The sequence below is a fragment of the Delphinus delphis genome, chromosome 11, assembly GCF_949987515.2.
Source record: "Delphinus delphis chromosome 11, mDelDel1.2, whole genome shotgun sequence".
NCBI lineage: Eukaryota > Metazoa > Chordata > Mammalia > Artiodactyla > Delphinidae > Delphinus > Delphinus delphis.
Genome location: NC_082693.1, coordinates 50901186 through 50924700, shown reverse-complemented (window position 1 = coordinate 50924700; position 23515 = coordinate 50901186). Strand labels below are relative to the sequence as shown.

At 40.0% G+C, this 23515-nt stretch overlaps 1 protein-coding gene across 1 annotated transcript in view; it reads right to left on the bottom strand.

Moving 5' to 3' along the window:
- TBC1D30 (TBC1 domain family member 30) overlaps nucleotides 1-11889 on the bottom strand; it is an 85959-nt gene extending 74070 nt beyond the window's left edge. The window contains exons 1-2 of the mRNA XM_060025161.1: nucleotides 11451-11889; nucleotides 6684-6848 (exon numbers count right to left, since the gene is read on the bottom strand). Coding sequence (XP_059881144.1) covers nucleotides 6684-6848; nucleotides 11451-11889 — 604 coding nt within the window. The remainder of the gene's footprint in view (nucleotides 1-6683; nucleotides 6849-11450) is intronic.
- Nucleotides 11890-23515: the final 11626 nt, after the last annotated feature.

Below are 23515 nucleotides of genomic sequence, written 5' to 3'. Positions count from 1 at the left end.
GTTGAGAGTCCGCCTGCCAATGCAGGGGACATGGGTTCGTGCCCTGGTCCGGGAAGATCCCACATGCCGCGGAGTGGCTAGGCCCGTTAGCCATGGCCGCTGAGCCTGCGCTTCCGGAGCCTGTGCTCCGCCGCGGGAGAGGCCACAACAGTGAGAGGCCCGCGTACCGCAAAAAAAAAAAAAAAAAAAAAAAAAAAAAACCAAAACAGTGCAGTAATTAAGACAGTGTTGCATTGGCTCAAGGATAGACAAATAAAACAATAAAATAGGATAAGAGACCCCAAATAGACCCACACACATATAGAAATTTATATAAAAATCGCACCACAGAGCAGTGGTAAAAGGATGGTCTCTGATAAACCGTGCTGAGTCAATTAGATGTCCACATGGACAAAAATGAATTTTTTTTTTCTGGACAAAAATGAAATTTGACTCCTTTCTCATTTCATGTGAACAAAATGAATCAATTTTAGGTGGCTTTTGATCTGAAAACAAAACAATAAAGCTTCCTGAAAATATAATGGGAGAACAGAAAGCACCAGCTATAAAGGCAGGACTGGTTACCTAACCTGTGGGACCCCTTGTTCAAAAATCACTAAGAAAAGCAACAGCAGAGCATTAAACCAATTGTAGGGCCCTGATGAGCATGGGCCCCAAGTGACTGCACAGATCACATGCCCGTGAAGCTGGCCCTGCAAGAAGCTAAAAGACTAGTAAATTGGACTAAATAAAAACTAAGAATTCTTGTTCATCAAATGACACTCTTTTTTTTTAAAACTGTTCCATCTCCTTTTATTACAATCCTGTCCTTGTGTTCCAGAATGAATAACTATTTAATACACACACCACTCCTAAAATTGATCTTAACAGCCCCAATTCTTTCTCAGTATATTAAATCAAAAGGAAAAAATCAAAAAAAAGAAAAATCACCTGGTTTAGTACATCCCAGGAACAGCACCTTTACTAAACAACAGGAAACGAAACATGCCAGAAGTCTGACCAAACACACAAAGCCGCAGGTGAGATGCCTGATAGGAAAGGATGACTCCCAATGGAATGTTCATAGATGCCCTCTAGATGACACTCTTAAGAGAGTGAAAATGCAAGCCAAAAAAGTGGGAGAAGGTATTTGCATCACATGTATCTGACAAAGACTCATATTCAGAATACATAAAGAATTCCTACAAATCTATAAGAAAAAGGAGACTAATCCTTTTCTTAGGAGACAATTAGTCAGTAAACACATGAAGAGGTGCTGAACCACGTTAGTAATCAGCAAAATGAAAATGAAAATCACGCAGCCACTAAAGCACTCACTAGAAGAGTTAAAATTTAAAGGACAACACAAACACCAATTGTTGGCCACTCCAAATCTGCCTTTTCCTGTTGGTTTTTTTTTCCCCATGGCACTTATCACCTTAACCCCTTCTTACATACATTTAAAAAAGGGTTGAGTCTTAGTAAGCACGTGACCCAACTAGGTCAAGGAAAGTAAATTATGGGACTTTCTGGAGCTACGGAAAAAGATGTTCTTTCTGGTACGTTTGCTGATTCGGAGCTGCTGTTGGCCATTTTGGTGTTGTCCAATACAGAGGAAAGCACAGCTAAGAGATGAAGTCATATGTCTTAAAGATACTCTCTGAGCACCTGTATTTACCTGATTTAGCTACACCTGAAGGCACATCCTTGGACTTTTAATTATGTAAGCCCATCAACTTCCTTTATTGCTTAAATCAGTTTGAGTTGTGTTTCTGTACTCACAACTGAAAGGAGATTCGTCACTATTACAATGTGGTGACAAAATAAAATGGTAGACTGAAAAGTAGTGCATTAATCATTCAAAATTATGTTTATGATAATTTATGCCAATGGCACCAGCTTATAATATGTTACATGAAAAAGGCAGGATACAGAAATATTATACAGTACACCGACTTTGGAAAAACTTCATATTAAAAAACCACTTGCATAAAAATTCAAAAACATTAAGAGACTGTCTTTAGAAAATGGTTTTTCCTCTTCTTTTTACACTTCTGTATTTTCCAAGGTTTCTTTATTATTATATTTTAACACTTTTTATTGAGATATTATTCACATACCATAAAATTCACCCTTTTAAACTGTACAATTTAGTGACTTTTAGTATATTCACAGAATTGTGCAACCAACACCACTATCTGACAGCACAACATTTTCATCACCCCAGCAAGAAACCCATGCCGTTAGCAGTCATTTCCTATTCTCCCTACCCGCAAGCCCTGGCAATGACTAATTTACTTTCTATTTCTATGGATTTGTCTATTCTGAACATTTCAAATAGAATCATACAGTATGTGGACTTTTGTGCCTGCTTCTTTCACTTAGCATCATGTTTTCAAGGGTCATCCGTGTTGTAACATGAATTAGTAACTTCATTCCTGTTTATGGCTGAATAATATTCCATCATACGGATGTATCACATTTGTCCATCCATTCATCCATTGACATTCAGGTTGTTACCATTTTTTGGCTATTATAAAAAAAAACTGCTATGAACATTCATGTACCAATTTTTGTGGGGATATACATCTCCAATTCTCTTGGGTAAATAAATACCTAGGAGTAGATAGCTGGTTAGGTGCATTACTTTTTATAATTTTTTAAAAAACAATGAGAATTGTTTCTTAGTGGAAAATGTTGAATGTCAGTGATTACCAAACTCAGCGTCACACAAATTCCTTCTTCTGCCGCAGAGGACAAGGTACTACTGTAGAGAAGAGACCCATAGAAAAAGAAGAACAAAGGCCACTCACTGTTTGACAAAAGTATCAGTCTCTACCAGGCATTTATGATAGCAAGATTTAATTACATTATCAGGATGCCAGGGTGGACACATTAACAAAATGAGTCTATAAGCTGCCTAAAATTCCTGTACTTAGAGACCAGGCTAAAATAAAGATAATACTTCCATTTACATTCACCTTTTTTTCATGCTTTTCTCTTTTCACAGTTTTCCAATCACCACTAGATTGGAATCATCTAGATCAATCACTTGATCTATAACACCTTTCACAAACTCAACCAGCAGAACAAACATTTAATATACCAATGCAGAAAACCGTAGAACTAGGCAACGCTGATCATTAAGATGGCCTCCCTTCTGTTTTCAGGAAAAATAGTTACACCACGGGATAAGCTAACTACTTAAAAATCTTATCATCAGAATCAAACTCCCGGCCAAATAGTCACCTTATTCTTCCCATCATCTTAATGCCTTTGGGTAGATTTTCCTGCACACCACACTACATTCGTTCCATAATCCAGATGGCCAAGAAAAGATATTTACTTCACGTGCCAACTGCGCTAAAGCAGTATATTCTAATAAACATGAAACTCTGTATTATATCCTTCGTATGTTACAAATTTCTTATTGCTCCAACAGTAATCCAGTATTAGAGAAGTATCAATCTAATTGCTAAGAAAAAGCAGACCCCTCTTATGTTTACGGTCCAAAGAGTGAAGTTTTGAGATACCTATCTTCAAATTCCTTCTCAACCACTAGGCAAATTACCTAAACTTTCTGAATCTCAATTTCCCAATAAAATGTGCCTAAAGACAATATACTTTGGGAATTGCTATGAGAGATAAAACCAACACTTTCGCATAAAGCACATACTTAGTGAAGAGTAGCTGCTGATACTATTCTTATTATTCATTTTAAGATTAATATTGAAGTGGTTATACTATGGTTACCCTTAGATAAACGGTAAAATCGAGGGGAAAAATCTGCTGTGCTATAAGGCAAGTATTGATCCTGCTCTTATTCTCACCCGTTTGAAAATAAAGGGATTCTACCGTAAGGCTTGGTGTAGAAAATCAAAAAGTCTAAGCAGTTACATCACCTGTGTTAGAAATAGAAATGATCTAGTCATTTTGGTTCATAATCCACACTTTCTGATTCATCATCCACTTGTGATTCTTATTTCAAAATTAATATATCCCCTTCGGTGTATCAACAGGAAATAATCCATTTTAATAAAAGATTTAAATTGTTTAATTCTATAATATGACCCTGTTTTTGTAAAACTAACAACAATAAAAATATTTCATGTATATGTAAAAAAAAGTGTTTAATTCTACAGCGTGTTATAAAAGGGGAAAAGTCACTTATAGAAAGAATCATAAGCACTGAATCCATATGGAGGGGAAAATAGGGGTTATCTGACTTTTGCACATTAAATGCAAACAATTCAACACGTATGCTGTATTGCAATGCATCACTGACAGTCACTACTAAACTGAAAGTTCAGTGACTAATCTAATTAAACATATTTGTTATTAGTTGACTTTGAGGAAAGAGGACAAATGGGTAAGTACTGGAATCAGGCATTTAGTCACTAAACTTCTAACCTCCGGGGCTTCTCTGGTGGTGCAGTGGTTAAGAATCCGCCTGCCAATGCAGGGGACACGGGTTCGAGACCTGGTCCGGGAAGGTCTCACATGTCGTGGAGCAACTAAGCCCGTGCCACAACTACTGAGCCTGCGTGCTAGAGCCCGTGAGCCACAACTACTGAGCCCATGTGCCACAACTGCTGAAGCCCACACGCCTAGAGCCCGTGCTCTGCAACAAGAGAAGCCACGAAAATGAGAAGCCCGTGCCCCGCATCGAAGAGTAGCCCCAGCTCGCCACAACTACAGAAAGCCCGCGCGCAACAACGAAGACCCAATGCAGCCAAAAATTAATTAATTAATTAATTTTTTAAATCTAACCTCTGGAGTTCTGAAATGGATAAATAACCACTTAGTCAAATTTCTAACAATGTCTACATCATAATACTTTATCACATGATGAGAATGATAATTCTAATACACTGTTATTTCTTAATTCAACAAAAAATTCTGTTCCATTTAATAGAGTCTTATTACCCAGGGGGGAACTGAAATCCAAGGAAAGGAGCCATTAACCCCATATTCTCTGACATGCAAAACTCTGGACGTAAAGAGACAAAAATCTAAAATACATAGGAATGCTGCACCCACAAATCCACAAATTAAATTGGGGGCGTGTGGACACATTTTTCTAAAAAGACATAAAAGCCAGTCCTTTCATCAGTCAAGCAAAGTGAAACTCTAAACGATTATCAGTCTCTGGTACTTACCAGCCTGTGATCCTGTGCTAGCCTGACATTCCTGTCTCCTGACACTGGCTCCAACGCCCCCCCTTATACTTTCCCACACATCCAAATCCATGCATTTACCACTTTGTGCTTTTAACTTCTGGTACAAACAATAATAATGGGAAGATGAAAACACAGTTGAGAAGAGAAAAATCAAAATCAAAACATTTCAAAATAAAAAGGGAAAATAATACCATTTTTACTGGACACTAGTGAAATCAACCAGAATCCATGGAAAAATATCAAATACTTATAACACACGACAGCTTTTTGTATACATACACATATATAGATATACATGTACTATATGCTATACATGTATATCTATATATGTACACGTATATCTATATATCTCTACCCTCCTTCTCTACCTATTTCAGACAAGTGTCTGGCTCTGCAGAAAACCCTATTCAAAACCAGTCTACTCAATTATATTCCTGCTTCTTGTATGGACTATTACATCATTATAACAATAAGAAGTATTCCGTTTAATACACATTAGGTTGAAACCTTCCTCAGTAAACAGCATAATAATAATTTGGGGATAACAGTGATATAATAAAAGGAGAGGAAGCAAACAGTATTTTCTTTTAATAACAAACATAAGAATGGAATTTAAGTCATTAATTTTATTATCTGAAGCTAATCAAGCCCTAAAAATTGTGTTATGAAAACAGACACATCTTCATTTGGAATTAAAAAAAAAACACTCTAGTAAGTGTCACTTTACATACAAAATGTGACAGGGTAAAGGAAAAAGAAAAGGCAACTTTCACATGCACCTAAAAAGCTGCCACGGGCATTCTGTCAAAACACATAATTGTGCCTCTGTTTACCATACCTGTTCTGCCACGCTGCATGTTAATAAAAAATAAAAAACAAAAATAGGGAAACATTAGCAGAATAAAACATAAAACTCTTGCATGGAGAATTAAAAAATCAATTCACAAGCTTTTATATCCAGTATCTAACATGGATTAGTAAGTTAATATTTTGTTTTTAACTCAGTTAATAAACCATGCATCTCTTACTTATGAATGGATTACCCACGAGACAGGTTTAATTTGTTAAACTATGTTGTCCTTTTCGGATTTCAGAGCAAGTTGTAAGATCCTGTTCCAAGAGTCTCCTTCTTTTAAATCAATTGTTTAATTCACTTATTAGAGCAACACAGCATAAGAAAGTAGAGACATGCCTTTTAGGTTGTGTCTCTTTGCTGCTGTTTTAAAAGTAAAGATTTTAGTCATTATGTAGCATCAGGCAAAAATAACCATTGTCAAAGTGAAGTGCTACCTCAAATCTATAATAATAAAACTAACTACATTGTAACATCAGACATGTAATATACATTTTAACTGAAAAATACAGGAAGCTGTCTGAGTTGTTCATCGTTCTTAGTTCTGAAGGTATAGACTTCCATTTAAAACTTCTCAATACATATATTCAAAAGCATAATGACTACTGACGTGGCTTCACTAACATTCCGGTCCCACGTGGCAAAAGGGCTTACCCCAATCCAGCACTTACTTCTCTTCTGAGACACAGCCTGCAAGCACGCCGTCACAACATCGCAGTTCCTCTGTACGTTGTGCACAAGCCTATCTTTCTGCTTCAGCTGCCGAAGTAATTTCGCCGACTGAATGCCAATCCTGTACTTTAGCTCTCGAAGGATCATCTTCAGTTCATTTGTGTCTATCAGTAAAGAAACAGGAAAATAGAACAATAAATACCCTGAGAGGAATACAAATTCCAATGTGATACCAATCATGAGACAAATCTCTGGAACATCCATTTAAACCAAGTAATCCTGGATTCTCAGCCAGGATTACATGTAAACATTCAGCTGAAAGATTCTGATGAAATAAGTCGCTCATCTGTTAATATTTCTTGCCCTGTCCATGCAAAGACTGTAAGATAATTTTATTCTTGAGGCTACTTGTAACATGTAAGCAAAGACTCTTATGATATCCAGCTCTAGTTTCAAATTTGTTTCATTGCCTTAAAATTGGCATTTTTTTTTTTTTTTTCGGTACGTGGGCCTCTCACTGTTGTGGCCTCTCCCTTCGCGGAACACAGGCTCCGGACGCGCAGGCTCAGCGGCCATGGCTCATAGGCCCAGCCGCTCCGCGGCATGTGGGATCTTACCAGACCGGGGAACGAACCCGTGTCCCCTGCATCGGCAGGCGGACTCTCAACCACTGCGCCACCAGGGAAGCCCGGCATGTATTTTTTTCTATCATTAAAGTGCTCAGACGGTAAGCTTACAGAAAAAGAATCTTTAGTCTGTTAAATCAATGATAAATCTAACAGCTGATAACAAATGTTTTTTAAAAGCACTCACTTTTGTAAATGATCAAAGTAATATTACCACATTTTCTAATATAGATAAATGTAGTGATAATGGTTTTGTTTTAAATATACAGCCTTCCCATAGCTTGACATTGAGTACAACATTTCATTTTCAAATATGGTAGAAAATATGTCCTTCAAACAGATAAGTAAAAGACAGTTCGCATCTATAAAACTAATATTCTCAACAGCAGTTTTTCTACAAATGAAAAAAGACTTGGGAATCAGAAGTGACCACAACATCTATATGAATAATCATTACAATTGGGGAGTTTCGTTTGTCATACTGCATATTAGTATGACTAATGTCGCACTTCATTAGTCACCATACTGTGACCTGTCAGGCAGGCAAAGCCTTCCACTTGGCGTGGCACAGGCTAGGCCCTTATTAGGGGTCCTGTGTGGGGTTTGGATCTACTCATTTGGAAAGGGATTTGGAGAAACTAGAGAGGATCAGAAGAGAACAAAAGAAGTGTGCAAAAGTAAGAAAAACATTCCAGAGATCACAGGAAGTGAACTGCCGGGGTCTATGTCAGAGAAGTGGGTGAGGGTTGCTTTAACAGCCGTCATACTGGATTGACCTCATTATGGAAAATGCATTTGACCTTGAGTTAAAAAGAATTGCCTTTGGATCAATCCACTTATCTGTGTGATCTCAGGCAAGGCAGTGCTCCAAGTCTCAAATTCTACAAGATTATTCTGAAAAACAGATGTGAATAGCCTTTATAAACATTAATATAAAGAGCACTAAAGTAAGAATAAGTAATTACTGTTAGGAAGAAAAAAACAGCCAGCTATTTCTCTCACCTTGAGTTCAAATGTGGTGAGATATAATGAGAAGTAAGAACACACTTAGGTTAATTGAAAACAGTTGGGTTCTGAGGATGATTAAACGTGGAATCGAGCAAGAAGACACCAGAGACCTTTCAATCCCAGATTCCTTCAAATAGAGCAAATTCGAATGTTTAAAGTTTTTCCCTCTATTAACAGAAACAAAAGGGACAGGGATATCATCATCTTATATTCAAATTACACTTTCCTTCCACAAAAGAGTCATTTTCGGTGACTCTTCAGATACCTAGAGCTCTATGATTTTCTGAATGATATGTACTGTCCAATGTAGGAAAAATCTTCAGAGTTGAACTTGAAAATGTCTTTTACAGCAACATGTGCTGGTATATAAATATCTGGAAGACAGAAATAAGGTCTGCTTTATCTTTATTATGTCCCACAGCATCAGCCATAGCTCCTAACACAGTGTTCAATAAATGAGGAAAAATGAGATCATCAACTGACAAACTGAACAATTTCCTCTTTAAGGAATTCCAGTGTATATAATAATAAAAACAATATCTAACATTTATTGAGCACTTCACACCCATTAACTTACATAATTCTCACTACAGCCCTATGAAGTAGTAGCATTTTCTTTTACTGAAGTATAGCTGATTTACAATATTGTATTGTAATTGTAATATTGTATTGTATTGTAATACAATATTGTATTAGTTTCAGGTATACAGCAAAGTGGTTCAGTTATATATATTTTTAGATTCTTTTCCATTATAGGTTATTACAAGATACTGAATATAGTTCCCTGTGCTATAGAGTAAATCCTTGCTGTTTATCTATTTTATATATAGTAATGCCTATCTGTTAATCCCATACTCTTAATTTATCCCTCCCCACCCCCTTTCCCCTTTGGTAACCATCAGTTTGTTTTCTGTGTGTGTCTGTTACTGTTTTGTAAATAAATTTATTTGTATTATTTTTTTAGATTCCACACATAAGTGACATAATATTTTTTTTTCTCTGCCTGACTATGAAGTAGTAGTATTATTATCCCTATTTGTAGGTGAGGAAAATGAGACTCAGAGAGGTTAAAGAGCTTGCCCAAGGTCACACAATTAGTAAGGAACAGTGGCAGGATATTAACTCAAGCTAACTCCAAAGTTCACGCCCTTACTGACAACAGTGAAAAGAGTGCCTAGATTTCCTGAGAAACCATTTTGGTGCCTCACATAAATAAACAACCCACGCATGCTGAATATCTAAATAGGTCCTACAACAAAATCCGTATCAGAGGGAAGAGCAAATTAATACACAGGTTATCTACATTATAGTCTTAACTACATATTATGTTAGGAGGGATATTTTTTTGACCCTGAAAACAATCAAATAACCTAATAAGCTGTAAAATTATTTAAGTAGACGGCTGTTTCCATTACCTGATTCCTTATTCTTAGTACTCTAATGATGTTTATCGATGAAGGAAAAGGGATATATGTGTGTGTTTGCGTGTGTAGGACTATCATAATATGGCATCATGTACATTCTAATAGGGTCGACTACAAGGAAGGAAGAGATCAGCAGATAGCTAACCATGCAGAAAGACTGAGACTTGGGCAAAACTGACTCTTACGGGTCTTATGAATGATTAGTAGAGTGGTCACTTATTTGAAATCTGTATTTCCAAAGCTGTACTGTGACGTCTTCCCTAAACTTTAGCTTGCCAAATTTCCTCTTCCAAAAGGAAATCACTAATCCACAAAATTCTCTCCGTAATGAAAAGTAAGTAACCTTGTAAAAAACAGAAAGCCAAATCATAAGTCTTCAAAATTGATTCTGAAAGAACTATTGCCCTGCAGAACTCTTGGCATAAACACCCTGAGAAGAGCCAAATAATTGTATAAAATTAAAGAGCACAACTCCAGCTAAAGTCCCAGGCGGGGGTTGGAGGGGTGGAAGCCATTTGTAACAATCAGCTGGGAAAAAAATCCTCACCAGGAAGCCAAAAGAGGAAGCTGAAAGCTGTTTACACAGATTTCAGAAAGCAGGGAAATTTATTCCTTTTCTAGTTAGGTTCCACCCCCACCCCCACCCCCACCCCCCACCCCCACCCCATCCCCGCACCAGCTGGGCTGACTTTACAAATAGGAGACAAGAGACCCATCCATAGTATTCTTGTTCCTCCCTTTCCTGGTAATTTACCACAAGGACATTAACTCAAGAAACGTTATGGTGGCTTAGCATGTTTTTCCACACCTGACTTCATTTTGTAAATTGAGGTCTTGATATATCTATACCAAAAGACAACTGTAATAACTGTGTCAGTGCCTGAAAGGAAATCTATTATGAACAGTTGAGGGAAAAAAAAATCTCAATTAGGACAGAGCATCAGAGTCTGATAACAAAAGAAACCAAATTAGCCTCTCCCCCCAAAGCCAAGGCCCTTTTGGGATCGACCTCTCCAACTGAAGGTACTGGTAGTTAAATGCTGTGATAATGACAACGCCCTAGGGCCCTCCACTAATCCTCCACCCAAGGGGGAAAAAAAATCCACCCAGTGAGCTTCTTGAAACCAGACGTTCTGAGAAATGGATTTCACACGTTCTGCTTAGAAACTGCATTACTGAATTATTCTGCCTCACTAGTTAAACACTCTCTCAGTGGTGTGGCCAAGGAAGGTGGATGTAAAATAAAATTTTTAAAAAGTGGATTTTGTTTTTTTTTAAACCAGCCCCAAGAGTCGCCTCTATTCTCTCCCAGGGCCCTCTAGATAACTTCAGATAGACAAATCGGAAACTCCAAACCTGTCTTAACAGCTGTTCTGGTGAAATTAGAACCTGGACTGCCTCTCCCCTTGGGCCTCCACAAACACAAGGAGGATGGGGGACGGGGGGAGGGGGGAGGCCCGTTGGTACCATTCCGATAACTGATGCTTCACTCGACAACTCGAGAAGGGATGGGGGTACAATAAGAACTTGGTCATGAATCCGTGACACTGTGGCCAGCCGTGCCAGGTCAAAAGAGACGTCCCAAACTTAACATCTGGGCGCACGGCCCATCAGCACAGGTGCGCGCTGGTGAGCCGGAGAGCGCGGACTGTCCCAGCGGGGGCGCGGCTCCGGGAAGCTCCCGGGAACCCCCTCCCCCGGTCCTCACCTTTCTGCCACAGGTACTGCATCTGGTGCCGCTGGCTCGGCCGCTCCTGCAGCTCCTGTAGCACACGGGAGTCGCCGGCGCCGCCGCGGCCGCCCACGAACACGTCGGAGCCCGAGGCCTCCGTGGAGCTGTCGAGGCTGTCTCGGCGCCGCTGGCGGCCCCAGGGCCCGCGGCCCCCGCCGGCCGCCGCCTCCTCCTCCGTGCAGCTGTACAGCTCGGTGAGCAACCCGCTCACCAGGGACGCCGTGCAGCTGCCCCGAGGCTCGCCGGGCTCCGGGTCCTCCTCGCCTTCCCAGGAGTCCCGGGAGCCCCGCGCTCGCTCCGCCGGGGGCGCCCCTCGCAGGTTTACAACCAGGGGCGCTCTGGGGCCCGCGTCCTCCAGCCTCACCTCAGGCTGCGAGAGCCCCGTCCGGCCCCCGCCGGCGGGCAGGACCTCCATGGCTCCCGCCGCTCCTCCCGCCGTTCCTCCCGCGGCGCCACGCCGCGCCGGCCAGTTCCGGGAGGAGGCGCGGCCTCGGCCCCACCGGGGGTGTCCTGGGCCGGGCGCAGCGCCAGCGGCCTCCGGATACCCCAAGCGCCCGACCTCCCCCCGGGTCTGTACGCGCGGCGCCGCCCTTCGGCTCCGGGCGGGGAGGATAGGGCGGCGGCCACGCCGCTCGATAACTGGGGACACCTGCAGCAGGTGAGCCCAGCCTACGCCCGGGAGCGATCTCTGAAGAGCGTCCAGTAGCAGGATGTGGCCAGAACGAATCAGGATGAAGCCTTTAGCCCGGAGGGGGAAGGGCGCTCTGGCTGCTGACACCTTCACGTTTATGAACGTGATTAACTCAAAAAGAGGGCAGCTGTAGCATCCTATTCAGCCACCGGCTCGAAATAGTGCCGGTTCTAAGCGCCCATCAATAGGCCGAGGCCGGGAGCTCCCTCCTTCACCTACTCCGGGCACAATGCCCAGCCCTTCTCACCTTCCCACCTGATCTGGGCGCCTTTAAAGGCTTTCTTAGTTTAGTTTCTGACAATAACTTTTCTCAAGACCTGGCATATACTTGAGATTTAATAACGCTGTGAACTTTTTTCCTTCGGTGACAGATCAAGTACTGGATTAAAATCAACTAATGCCCTGGCGCAAGACCTAACAGAGAATGAGGATTTAATACGTGTCATGAGAAGGCAAAACTAATAAATTGATGCAGCTGAGTCTATCAGTAAAATCAAGTTCACCTGATCTCCTAAGCGATGTATCTTTACCCTGCACCTCAATGGAAGAACTGGGTGCCCCTCCACTGTAGATATTTTTGTGAATTTAGTAATAATTGTCAATGTTTTTGAGCACTTTTTGTGTGCCAGGCACTGTTCTGAGTTCTTTGCATGAATTATCTCATTTAATTCTCACTTTAACCCTATAAAGCAGTAAGCACTATTTTTTTATTGAGGCATAATTGACCTATAACATTATATTAGTCTCAGGAGTACAACATAATGATTCGATGTTTGTATACGTTGCAAAATGATCACCACAATATGTCTAGCTCACATATGTCACCATATAGTTACAAAGGTAAGTACTATTTTTTCCTCACTTTTCAGATGAGGGGGCTGGAGCACAGAGAGGCTGAATAACTGCCAATCTACAAAGAATAAAGTAAACTTTCTTTAAAGCTTAAAGTGTTTGGTTTTAGTACAGATGCGTATATATTTGTCTATCTCCTAATGCTATTAAATGCTTGCCATATTTTTTAAAGGAACAGCAGAGCACCTAGTGAACAATGGTGGTACTTTTTGTTCAACACACTTTTTACTTTTCAAGGCACTTTCATAATAGAGCCTGTAGAAACCTGGTGTCCCTTGGCATCACCACCAAAATACATGTAAACGTAGAGTGAGACCAATAGGACCCTTTTAGAAACTGGAGTTACTATAAGGGAAGCAGAAGTTTTATAACTTTTCCTTTATGTATCCAGAATTTAAAATTATACTAGAAATAGTATTTTATGGTTTTGTAAGTGTGTTAACTACTACTGTATCCATTTAACTTTAAAATGTATGCAGTAGAAGGAATGGAATTATTTGTTATTTTATTGTTGTTTTGTTTTTTGAGGTTTGGTTTTTTTTTCTGTTGTCTCCAGCATTGAATACAGTCCTGAAGTCTTTCCTTCAGATGTCAAACTTTGCAACAAGCAGGACTTAAACAAAGGGAAACGCTGAAATTGGATCTCTTTTCTTAGTTGACTTCCCAGCTCTTTCTCTCTATCTCCAGTAAGAGATGTGATAACTACTAGTCTTCAGCACAATTCACATCTCGGGTATCACTATCAGGACCTATAAAGAAACTCAAAGTTAGCTGAAATGAATGGTGAAAGAGGCCAGGAAAAACAGTAGGTCATTGACAGTCAACATTTCTAAATTAATCAAACTCCAAAATCATCTCCTGTTACCCATCATTACCAAATCACCTGAGGACAGAAAATTGGCAAAATAAAAACTAACAAGGAAAGCAGATTCAAAGTCCTTTGCCCTTGTTAGAACGATCTTGGCCCAAATATCCACGTGACTCCTCTCACCAGCTGAGGTCTCTGTTTAAATGTCATCTTCAGGGCTTCCCTGGTGGCACAGTGGTTAAGAATCCGCCTGCCAATGCAGGGGACATGGGTTTGAGTCCTGGTCTGGGAAGATCCTACATGCCACGGAGCAACTAAGCCCGTGCGCCACAACTACTGAACCCGTGCTCTACAACAAGAGAAGCCACTGCAATGAGAAGCCCACGCACCACAATGAAGAGTAGCCCCCCCTTGCTGCAGCTAGAGAAAGCCTGCGCGCAGCAACAAAGACCCAACTCAGCCAATAAATAAATAAATTTAAAAAAATAAAATAAAATGTCATCTTCTCAGTGGATCCTTCCTAACCGCCCTATTTAAAATTGTAGCTCCCTAACCCCCAGTATTCCCTTCTTCCCCCTCCTTGTCCTCTTTTCTTCCATAATACTCACCACCTTCCAACATATTATGCCATCTATGGACTTATTTTATTCTCTGTCTTCTTCCACTAAAATATAAACTCCTGAAGGCAGGAATTTTTGTCTCCTTTGTTCACTGATGTATGCCCACCACCTAGAACAGATGCTAGCACATTATATGTACTCAATAAATATTTGTTGAATTAATTAACTGAATGAATAATATGAAAACTAGAGAAAAGATCAACCAATTACTTACTTTCCTAAGAAAAGTGAGTTCCATTAAACAGAGTCCTAGAAGAGGTGTTGGCAAAGAGCAGCCCATTTTTGTACCCTACATTACTGCTGCCCGGTGATGGGATGGACCCCAATGAGTTCCCTAGAGGTCTGAAGCCAACTAATTGGATATGAGAGGGAACCATTGGCCTGACAGAATATGATTTCAAACTGATCACAACTAATTAATAGCTTAAAGTAAATTTACTATGGTTAACTATGCTACTAATAATAATCAGCATTTTAATTTGTTTGGAACTTTAGTTTTAATATTTAAATAATTATTAATTATTTGTATCAGATATATGGTCCAATATTGCATTATATTTACAAGGAGCTAAGAAGCATCTATCTCTAAGTTGAGTACAATTTGCTATAATCTGTAGGATATAATTTATATAAATCTGTGTACAAGATACAGACCATGAACATTTCAATTATTTCCAAACCTGTATCAGGGTCTTGCCAATAACCTTCTGTCACCTGTCATTTAAAACTACCTTAACCTATATAAGATGGATTTTGTATATTGTTTTCTTGCTCAACATTTTATTATGAGTATTTTCCCTACTATCCCATTTAATAAATGATATTCTATTTAAAAAAATAAAACTACCTTAAGACTCTCAACATTATTGATAATTTTTTTCAGCGTGTGCAAACACACATAAAGACGAAATTGCTATGATGAAAGTTATGACTATTCTTGGAATGGCTGATTTGTAAAATCTAGCAGTTAACCTTTTACTCTAATCTTTCAGGGATTACTCATTCTCGAGTCACAGGAGAAATGCACAAGGTCGTTGCTGGGTTTCAGCTTCTCATAGAAGCCCACTCTCAAAATTAATTGCTGGTTACAATTTATTTATATCCTTGGAATGCAATACAATCTCTATTTTCAATTTAATAACTATACATGAAGAATCATATTTTTCAATCCCAAAAGTTGGGATAAGAGGTAAAAAGGGGATTTTCATACTTTAAAAAGCCACCAAACCTTAGACCTTGGGAAATACATAGTAATCCATAGTAGACAGTCAATAAATAAGAGCTATTGGGGCTTCCCTGGTGGCGCAGTGGTTGAGAGTCCGCCTGCCGATGCAGGGGACACGGGTTCGTGCCCCGGCCCGGGAAGATCCCACATGCCTGTGCGTCCAGAGCCTGTGCTCGGCAACGGGAGAGGCCACAGCAGTGAGAGGCCTGCGTACAGCAACAAAAAAAAAAAAAAAAGAGCTATTAATGTTGAATGACATTTAAGTCACAAAATTTGAGTGCTTAGAAGAACTTTGGAGATCTCATTTGACTACTGCTTGATAATTAATTATTATACTATATTTCAAAGTGACAGATTATATAACCTTTCCTTTGCAAGAGTAGAAATAGTTGTGATTGCTCAATGCATATCAGCTGGGAACTGAACTTCTGATCTCTCACCCATATTCAAGTGATATTCTTTGAGAGTAAGTGAGGTGTCTTACGTAGCCACTGACAAGGGCGGAGTAACATCGATGGCCTCAACTGCTTGGTCTAATTCATTGTTTAGTGCCTCTTCCATGTGAATGCTTTCTGGTGGACGTATACACATCATACTAAGATCTTCACACTTTGTGCCTATTCCTACATGTCTATCCCTGTGCCTCCACACCAGAACTCCCCATCTCCAATCTCCCAGTCATTTTTCCTTCCAGGGTCATGACCAGCCAGCAAAGGCCATTCACCACTGCCAGTGAGTCCATATATATTCTAATCTCAGGTCACTTCTTTCTACACAAACTGGATGGTCAGGTACATCACTCAAAGCTCTGCCCATTAAGATGGTTTTCTCTCACCACTGTCATTCAAGGCCAAGCTGAGTGAGGCTGTAATGCAACCATCAACCACTTCCACTTTGCACCCATATACCAAGCTGTTCTATCCTTAAACAAAGCTCAGACTTTCTCCTCCTCTTTCAGCTGGTCTATAGCCTCCCAGGTGTGAGCTGAGATAGGAGTAAGGGGCAACCATGATGAGTGATATGGGAGTCTGGGCTATCTCTTCATGCACTTGCTTGTGCCCTCTGGTCTTCTTCATGCTTGGTTCCAGGTGTACCGTTTCATCTTCTATAGAACTACTGCTGATCCTGACCAACTTTATGACTTGGGAATCCTAGAGGACCCAACTGGTGATGGATAATTCAGGTAGCATCATCGTTTAGTGCCTCATGGTCGAGAGTCCCATCTTTCTCAGGGCTCAGTACATTAGGAGCTCTTTTTCAAAAGATGCGTGATTCCTGCTATAGGTATCATGACCTTGCTCCAAAACCACAGGGGTCTGTGTTGTGATTTTTTCCTATTGGAGTGTGTTTGACATGGCATCTGTTCCCACCACTGACATCTGGAATGCCATAGGGTCTGCTTGCAGGTATGCCCCAAGCAGCAGGGCTACCTGCATCACAGGTTGGACCTGCCACCAGGATGGACTTCAAGATGTGACCTCTGCACTTGTACAGAGCTGCACTTTCAGAATGTCCCCACACTTGGCTTCATGCTTTGTTGTCATCATCTTGAAATTATTAACAATATTTTCTTTGAACTTGTGTTTTGTAAGTGAAGTCCAGTGGGTCAATGGAAGGTGTGCAGGAGCAGTAGAGATGAGCCAGGACTGGGGGGTAGAGCAGGCAGCAGCCAAGCACTGAGAAATTGTCACATGTGCGTACCTCCAGGCAGTCCCGGGAGCCTCAGGGCCCCCAGGTGGGCAGGCAGAGACCAGAACCCAGCTTGGTGGCAGCAACTGTAGAGAGAATAGTGGAAAAGCAGCAGTGGTGGCCAACAGCAGTAAGAAAGAAAGGTTTTCTATTTAAAACTGGTGCTGGGACCTGCTGTGGGGATCCAGCTTGCCCATCTGTTTCCTGAATGCCATCTTTGTGACATTTGCACAAATCTTGGAGATCTGGGACAGGAACTGCCAGTTTTCAGGCATTACATTTTGTCAGTAAATTATTATAAAATATAAGCACACATATGGATATTGAAATAAAGCATATCAGAAAATTATTAGAATTCTTCACTGAGTTGAGTCTCTGGTTTTGAAAACTTCTGCAATGCGGCAAATCAAATTTCCACAGTCTTAGAAAGAAATTAAAGATCAATGCATTTGATGGAAAAGAACACTATTTTTAAATGTAGCTCCAGATAAACCAATTAGTAATGATGAAAACAACTTAAAATTTTAACTTTTTCTTATAATTGAAGATGCAGTGTTAGAATGCAAAAACAGGCATTCCGAATTATATAAAAACTTGAAGCCATCTGAAGTTTCTTGTAGGCCCTTCACAAGTTACAGGAAATGTTGGAGGAAATATTACAATGTAACTATTACACCAGTTACAATTTTACAATTGCAAAATTATAATAATTTATGATTTACATTGAAATTAAATTCATATCTAAATAAAACTGATCTGTAGAGAGATTTAAATGTTTTTAGAAAAATTGTTCCACAATCATCAGCTCTACCTGGGCTAAAATTTGTATTTTGAAATAATCTGTCAAAAGTTTATCCCACATTGTTATACACCCTATAAAATACTCTTAACAGCTCCAGTAACAGTTATATCAGAAGATCCTCCTCAAAATTAAAAATTATCAAAAATTATTTGCAATCAGGCATTTGCTGAGAGTCACGAGATCACTTTTAGTTATATCAATTGAAAATGAAGTTGCTAAAAATACACATTCTGATTTTGAAATGAATTTGTAGGAAATTGTGAATTTATAGGCCTACAAAATGAATTAATAGGAAAGCAAGCCAGAAAAATTATATAATCAATCAAGATATCACATTAATAATCATTATTTATTGTATTACATAAATTATAACACCAAAAGTTTCTCTGCAGTTTGTAAGATTACAGTGTTATTCATGTATCCCTATAACACCCATTGCATTTTGTAAGTAATTCAATATTTTTTAATGAAAAACTTTATATTTTACCACTTTCAGTGACACTTTTTTCCTGCTTTTTTAACAAAGGGCCCCACATTTTTATTTCACGCAGGGCCCTACAGATTATGTAACCAGGCCTGTCTGCTACAGAGTGCTTTTCTGCTCCAGGCTCCACTCAAATCTGGTATCCTTTCCTGTCACTCAGTATATGGGCTGGAGCTGTACTCCTAGGTAGAATGGGTTGCTTATGAATACCGAAAGGTCTACCAAGCACTGTGCCTCCGTTTCTGCAATAAGAAATGCAAGAAGCAGCGATTTGTTTTCACTTTGGAGGCAATGTCCTGACATTAACACTGGACCCCTAAGATCCTCTACTGAAGTGCCAAGTCCCTGAATTTTTATAGGGTCTCTCTCCTACCCTCTGGAGCACGTGTCATATGAAAGATTCCAGCATGTTAGATGCCTCTCGTTCATCCTGCCTGATCAGCATGATGTCATCAATGTAATGGATGGATATGATGTTCTGCAGGATGTCCAGATCTGTTTAAACTCTATTACGACATATGGTTATAATAGGTGTTTTAACACACTGATCTGCTAATTCCTTCATCTCGTCATTTATTATCTGTTTTTGCTGCCTGGTTTTTGTTTTGGTTATGGGTCACATTTTCCTGTTTGGGGGCCTGTGTAGTAATTTTTTTAAAAAATAAATTTATTTATTTATTTTTGGCTGTGTTGAGTCTTCGTTGCTGCACCCGGGCTTTCTCTAGTTGCAGAGAGCGGGGGCTCTTTGTTGTGGTGCACTGGCTTCTCATTGCAGTGGCTTCTCTTGTTGTGGAGCACAGGCTCTAGGCTCATGGGCTTCAGTAGTTGTGGCGCACGGGCTTAGTTGCTCTGCAGCATGTGGGATCTTCCCAGACCAGGGCTCGAACCCGTGTCCCCTGCATTGGCAGGCGGATTCTCAACCACTGCGCCACCAGGGAAGCCCAGTAATTTTTTTTTAATTGGATCCAGGCCATTGTAAATTTCATGTTGTCGAGTATCTAGATTTTGTAGTCTTCCCTTAAAGAGTATGGGGCCTTATTTTGGCAGTTAAGTTTCTAGCAGATCAGCTTGACACTTTGAGACTTGTATTTAAACTTTGTCATTGTAGGCATACAGTACTTTTCACGCATGAGAGTTTAGCTCTACTACAAAAGTATAACCTTTCTGGGTTCTCTACTGGATGCTCCTTGTGATCAAGAAAGACTTTCCCTTCTGGCTGGTTGGATCTCAAACATTTCCAGCTCCTCTGGGAATTATTACATATCCTTGGTCATTCATTGCATTACCTTATGGTGCCTTCACCCTAGGCATGTGCATCTTTGTGTTCAACAATGTCTCCCAAAGATATCTACCCAGATTTATGAAGCTTTGCACCTACATAGCCTCCTCTTTGGAACATTGCCCCACAAGTTCCAGCTACTTCAGCCCCCCTTAACTGTAATCTTTCTCTCTTCAACTCAATTTTGTTCTGCATGGGACCTTTTTTCTGGCTCCCTGGTTCAGGATGTGCCTCCAGGTAGAAAACTGGGGCAACTGTTTGTTTCCCTTCACACGTACTCTTTAAGGGCAGACTAAGAGGAAGAGACAAATTGCAAATAAAAGTAATAAATAGGCTCTTGAATCGTTTGATAATTTGTAAAGAGAAGTGAATCATACAAATTCATTTAAAAATATTTAAATTTTTTTCTGATTTGACCTCAAACTGACATCAGTGAAATTCATATAAACTGATAATATGTGATTACAATGAGTGCACTGATGACTAAATTAGTGCCTTCAATTCAAGGAATATCTAAGATTAGTAACTGTGCAAGATAATTTGAAATGCCCATCTAAAAATATTTGATAGAGCTCCTGAAATTTCACACACGCGCACACACACACACACAAATAATGAACTACAAGGATGAAAAAAATTTTTCTGAGCTATTAATAATAAAAAAACAAATACTGATCAACCATGCTAGAGAAAAAGTAAATTATCTTCATATTCTCTCTATAGAAAATATTACAAACCATGGTCATATGAAGAGTCGATTAAAGAATAATAGCCATAAAATTTGGGAAGAAAGTTTGGAGAGGCGTGCCTGACAGTTTATTAATAAAAATATTTTGTTATTTTTACATTTTGCATTATTTGTAATATTTCTCAACTTTTAATAGTTTATAATATTGTGATTTCTTTTCTCAGTCTAAATAAATATACGCTTTTGTATCTAGTTTTGTATTTATAATTGCTATTCTTTTTCTTAAGGAGCCCCCGAAATCGTATATAAGCTTCAGGCCACACAAAATCTGGATTTGCCACTGTTATCATCATCTCTCCACCTAACTGATCTACCTTCATCCATTCCTGTCCTCTTCTAGTCTGCACACCGTGCCACAGCCAAAAGGATCTTATAAAAATTCATGTATGATTATATTTCTCCTCTACTCTTCCAGCGATTTCCCATTAGCCTTAGGATAAAGACCAAAATCCTTAACATAGGGTCTGGGCCCTGCCTACTTATCCCCTTCCTTCTCTCTCTCAGCTGCAATCATGGTGGCTTCTTTTAGTTATTTGAATGCACCTCCTCAGGACTTTTGCACATGCTGTACTCTGTGCCTAGGAGACATTCTACCACCCACCTATTCCATTAACAAATTATCTCCTTTAAACTTCAGACTGTCATTCAAGGTTATTTCCTCAGGGTATCTTAGACTAGATCAGCCCCCTACGCCCTTAAATGTTCATCACACTCTTTGCTTTTCCTTCATAGTATGTCTCCCTATTTGTAATTATACACTTCTGCCATTATTAGGTTGTATATTTCTCTGCCACTAGATTGCAAATTCCATGAAAGAGGGACCGTGTCTCCTCAGCACTAGCCTAGCATCTGGAACAAAGTTGGTACCTAATTATACAATCTCTGGCCCCAAATAATTTACAATCTAGTTTTGAAACAGAAACAGTGAGAAAATTTAACAATCTGGAGCATCAGTGCAGATGGAATAGATTATTTTTGTGTGCAGAAAGTCCTACTGGAAGTCTTGAAATCTGAATACATGGGGGTTGGTTATTCCATCAGTGTGCAAAATCAGCCTAGCCTGAGGCTGTAACATAGTACACTGGCCATCTGGGAAGTGCTCTGACCAGATTCCCAGCACAATCCTTTTTTGCAGTAGAAATCTACTTCATTCTTATTTTTCACTGTGCTTTTTTTTTCTTATAATTTTTATTGGAGTATAGTTGATTTGAAGTGTTGTGTTAGTTTCTGCTGTACAGCAAAGTGAATCAGTTATACATACATTAATACATATATCCACTCTTTTTTAGATTCTTTTCCCATATAGGTCATTAAAGAGTATTGAAAAGAGTTCCCTGTGCTATACAGTAGGTCCTTACCAATTTTCTATTTTATATATTCTACTTCATTTTTTAAAATTCTCTTGTCTTCTGTAGACTTACTTTTTAAAAAGTAATAAAACTAAGGATGTTTCCTTTTGCATAAGCCTGAGAGTTGTGTGTATGACATTCCCAAGCACTTCCATAGTTATTTTTACCTTATACTACAGTGCTTTCACCGATTTGAAGACTTCCAGTTGGAGGGTTCAGCTTAGAGAAAATACACCTTATTTGTTAGGAACCAGGAGGTACAGCCTGTTGTTCTCAGTTGGGAATAAGGCTTGGTGGTTCACCTTGCCAGGGATATTTCCTTTGTTATTGTTACATTCACCAGTTTCTTTTATTTTTTAGACTCCACATATAAGTGATATCATACAGTATTTATCTTTCTCTGTCTGACTTATTTCACTAAGCATAATACCCTCCAAGGCCAGAGATACTTCTGTTTTCCTAGACTTGGGCAGAGGGGCAGGGTAGAGCTGTTCTACAGCTATCACAAAAATATTTGGAGCCCTAGTGTCATGGAATTTTTATCCCTAAACATTACTTAATAACTTGGTTGGGTGACCATGTCGCAGTGTTTTGGTTTTTGTTCAATGTGCACATCCTCCAACATCATCTAAAAGGTCTTTCAAAAAGTCACCAATTTTTAACAATCCGCCTGCCAATGCAGGGGACACAGGTTCACGCCCTGGTCCAGGAAGATCCCACATTCCGCGGAGCAACTAAGCGTGCGTGCTACAACTACTGAAGCCTGCACTCCTAGAGCCCGTGCTCCGCAACAAGAGAAGCCACCGCAATGAGAAGCCCGCGCACCGCAACGAAGAGTAGCCCCCACTCGCTGAAACTAGAGAAAGCCAGTGAGCAGCAACGAAGACCCAACGCAGCCAAAAATAAATAAATAAAAATTTTTTTAAAAATATCACCAATTTAATATTAGAGTAAATATTCCAAAATTCATCAAGGAATATTAGGCTGTCAGTATATCCCTAAATCGTTTGTTTGAAACCACGATATCAGCTGAGGAACAGCATAACCAGGCTTGGACTTAAACTGAGTTGTAGGGAAAATTAAAAGCGATTAAATATAAGGGCACTCAATAAGTGTTGTTGACTCGGGGATTAAATAGGTTACGGCCCAGACTTTGCCCACCAGCTGATCTTACTATCTCGTAGGCACATTCCTCCTTTCTCTTAACTGCTTCCTATTGGCTGATTCCCTTCCCCTCTTATCTGATCGTCCCCCCTCCCATTTTAATCCCTGAACAAAGGGGTCCTACCAAAACCCAACCCCTGCCTGAGTCGGGAGCAAGCTCGGGTGCTGCTCCCCCATGGCTTTTTCCCCCTTTCCGCCCACTTCCGGGTTTCCCTCCCTGCTGCTGTCTCCCCTCTTCCTTTCGGTCCGGAGCCCGCCCCTCCACCCGTCACGTGACCGCACGGCGTGCTCCGCCTCCTGCCCCCGGTTCACGTGATCGCGCCCGGTAGA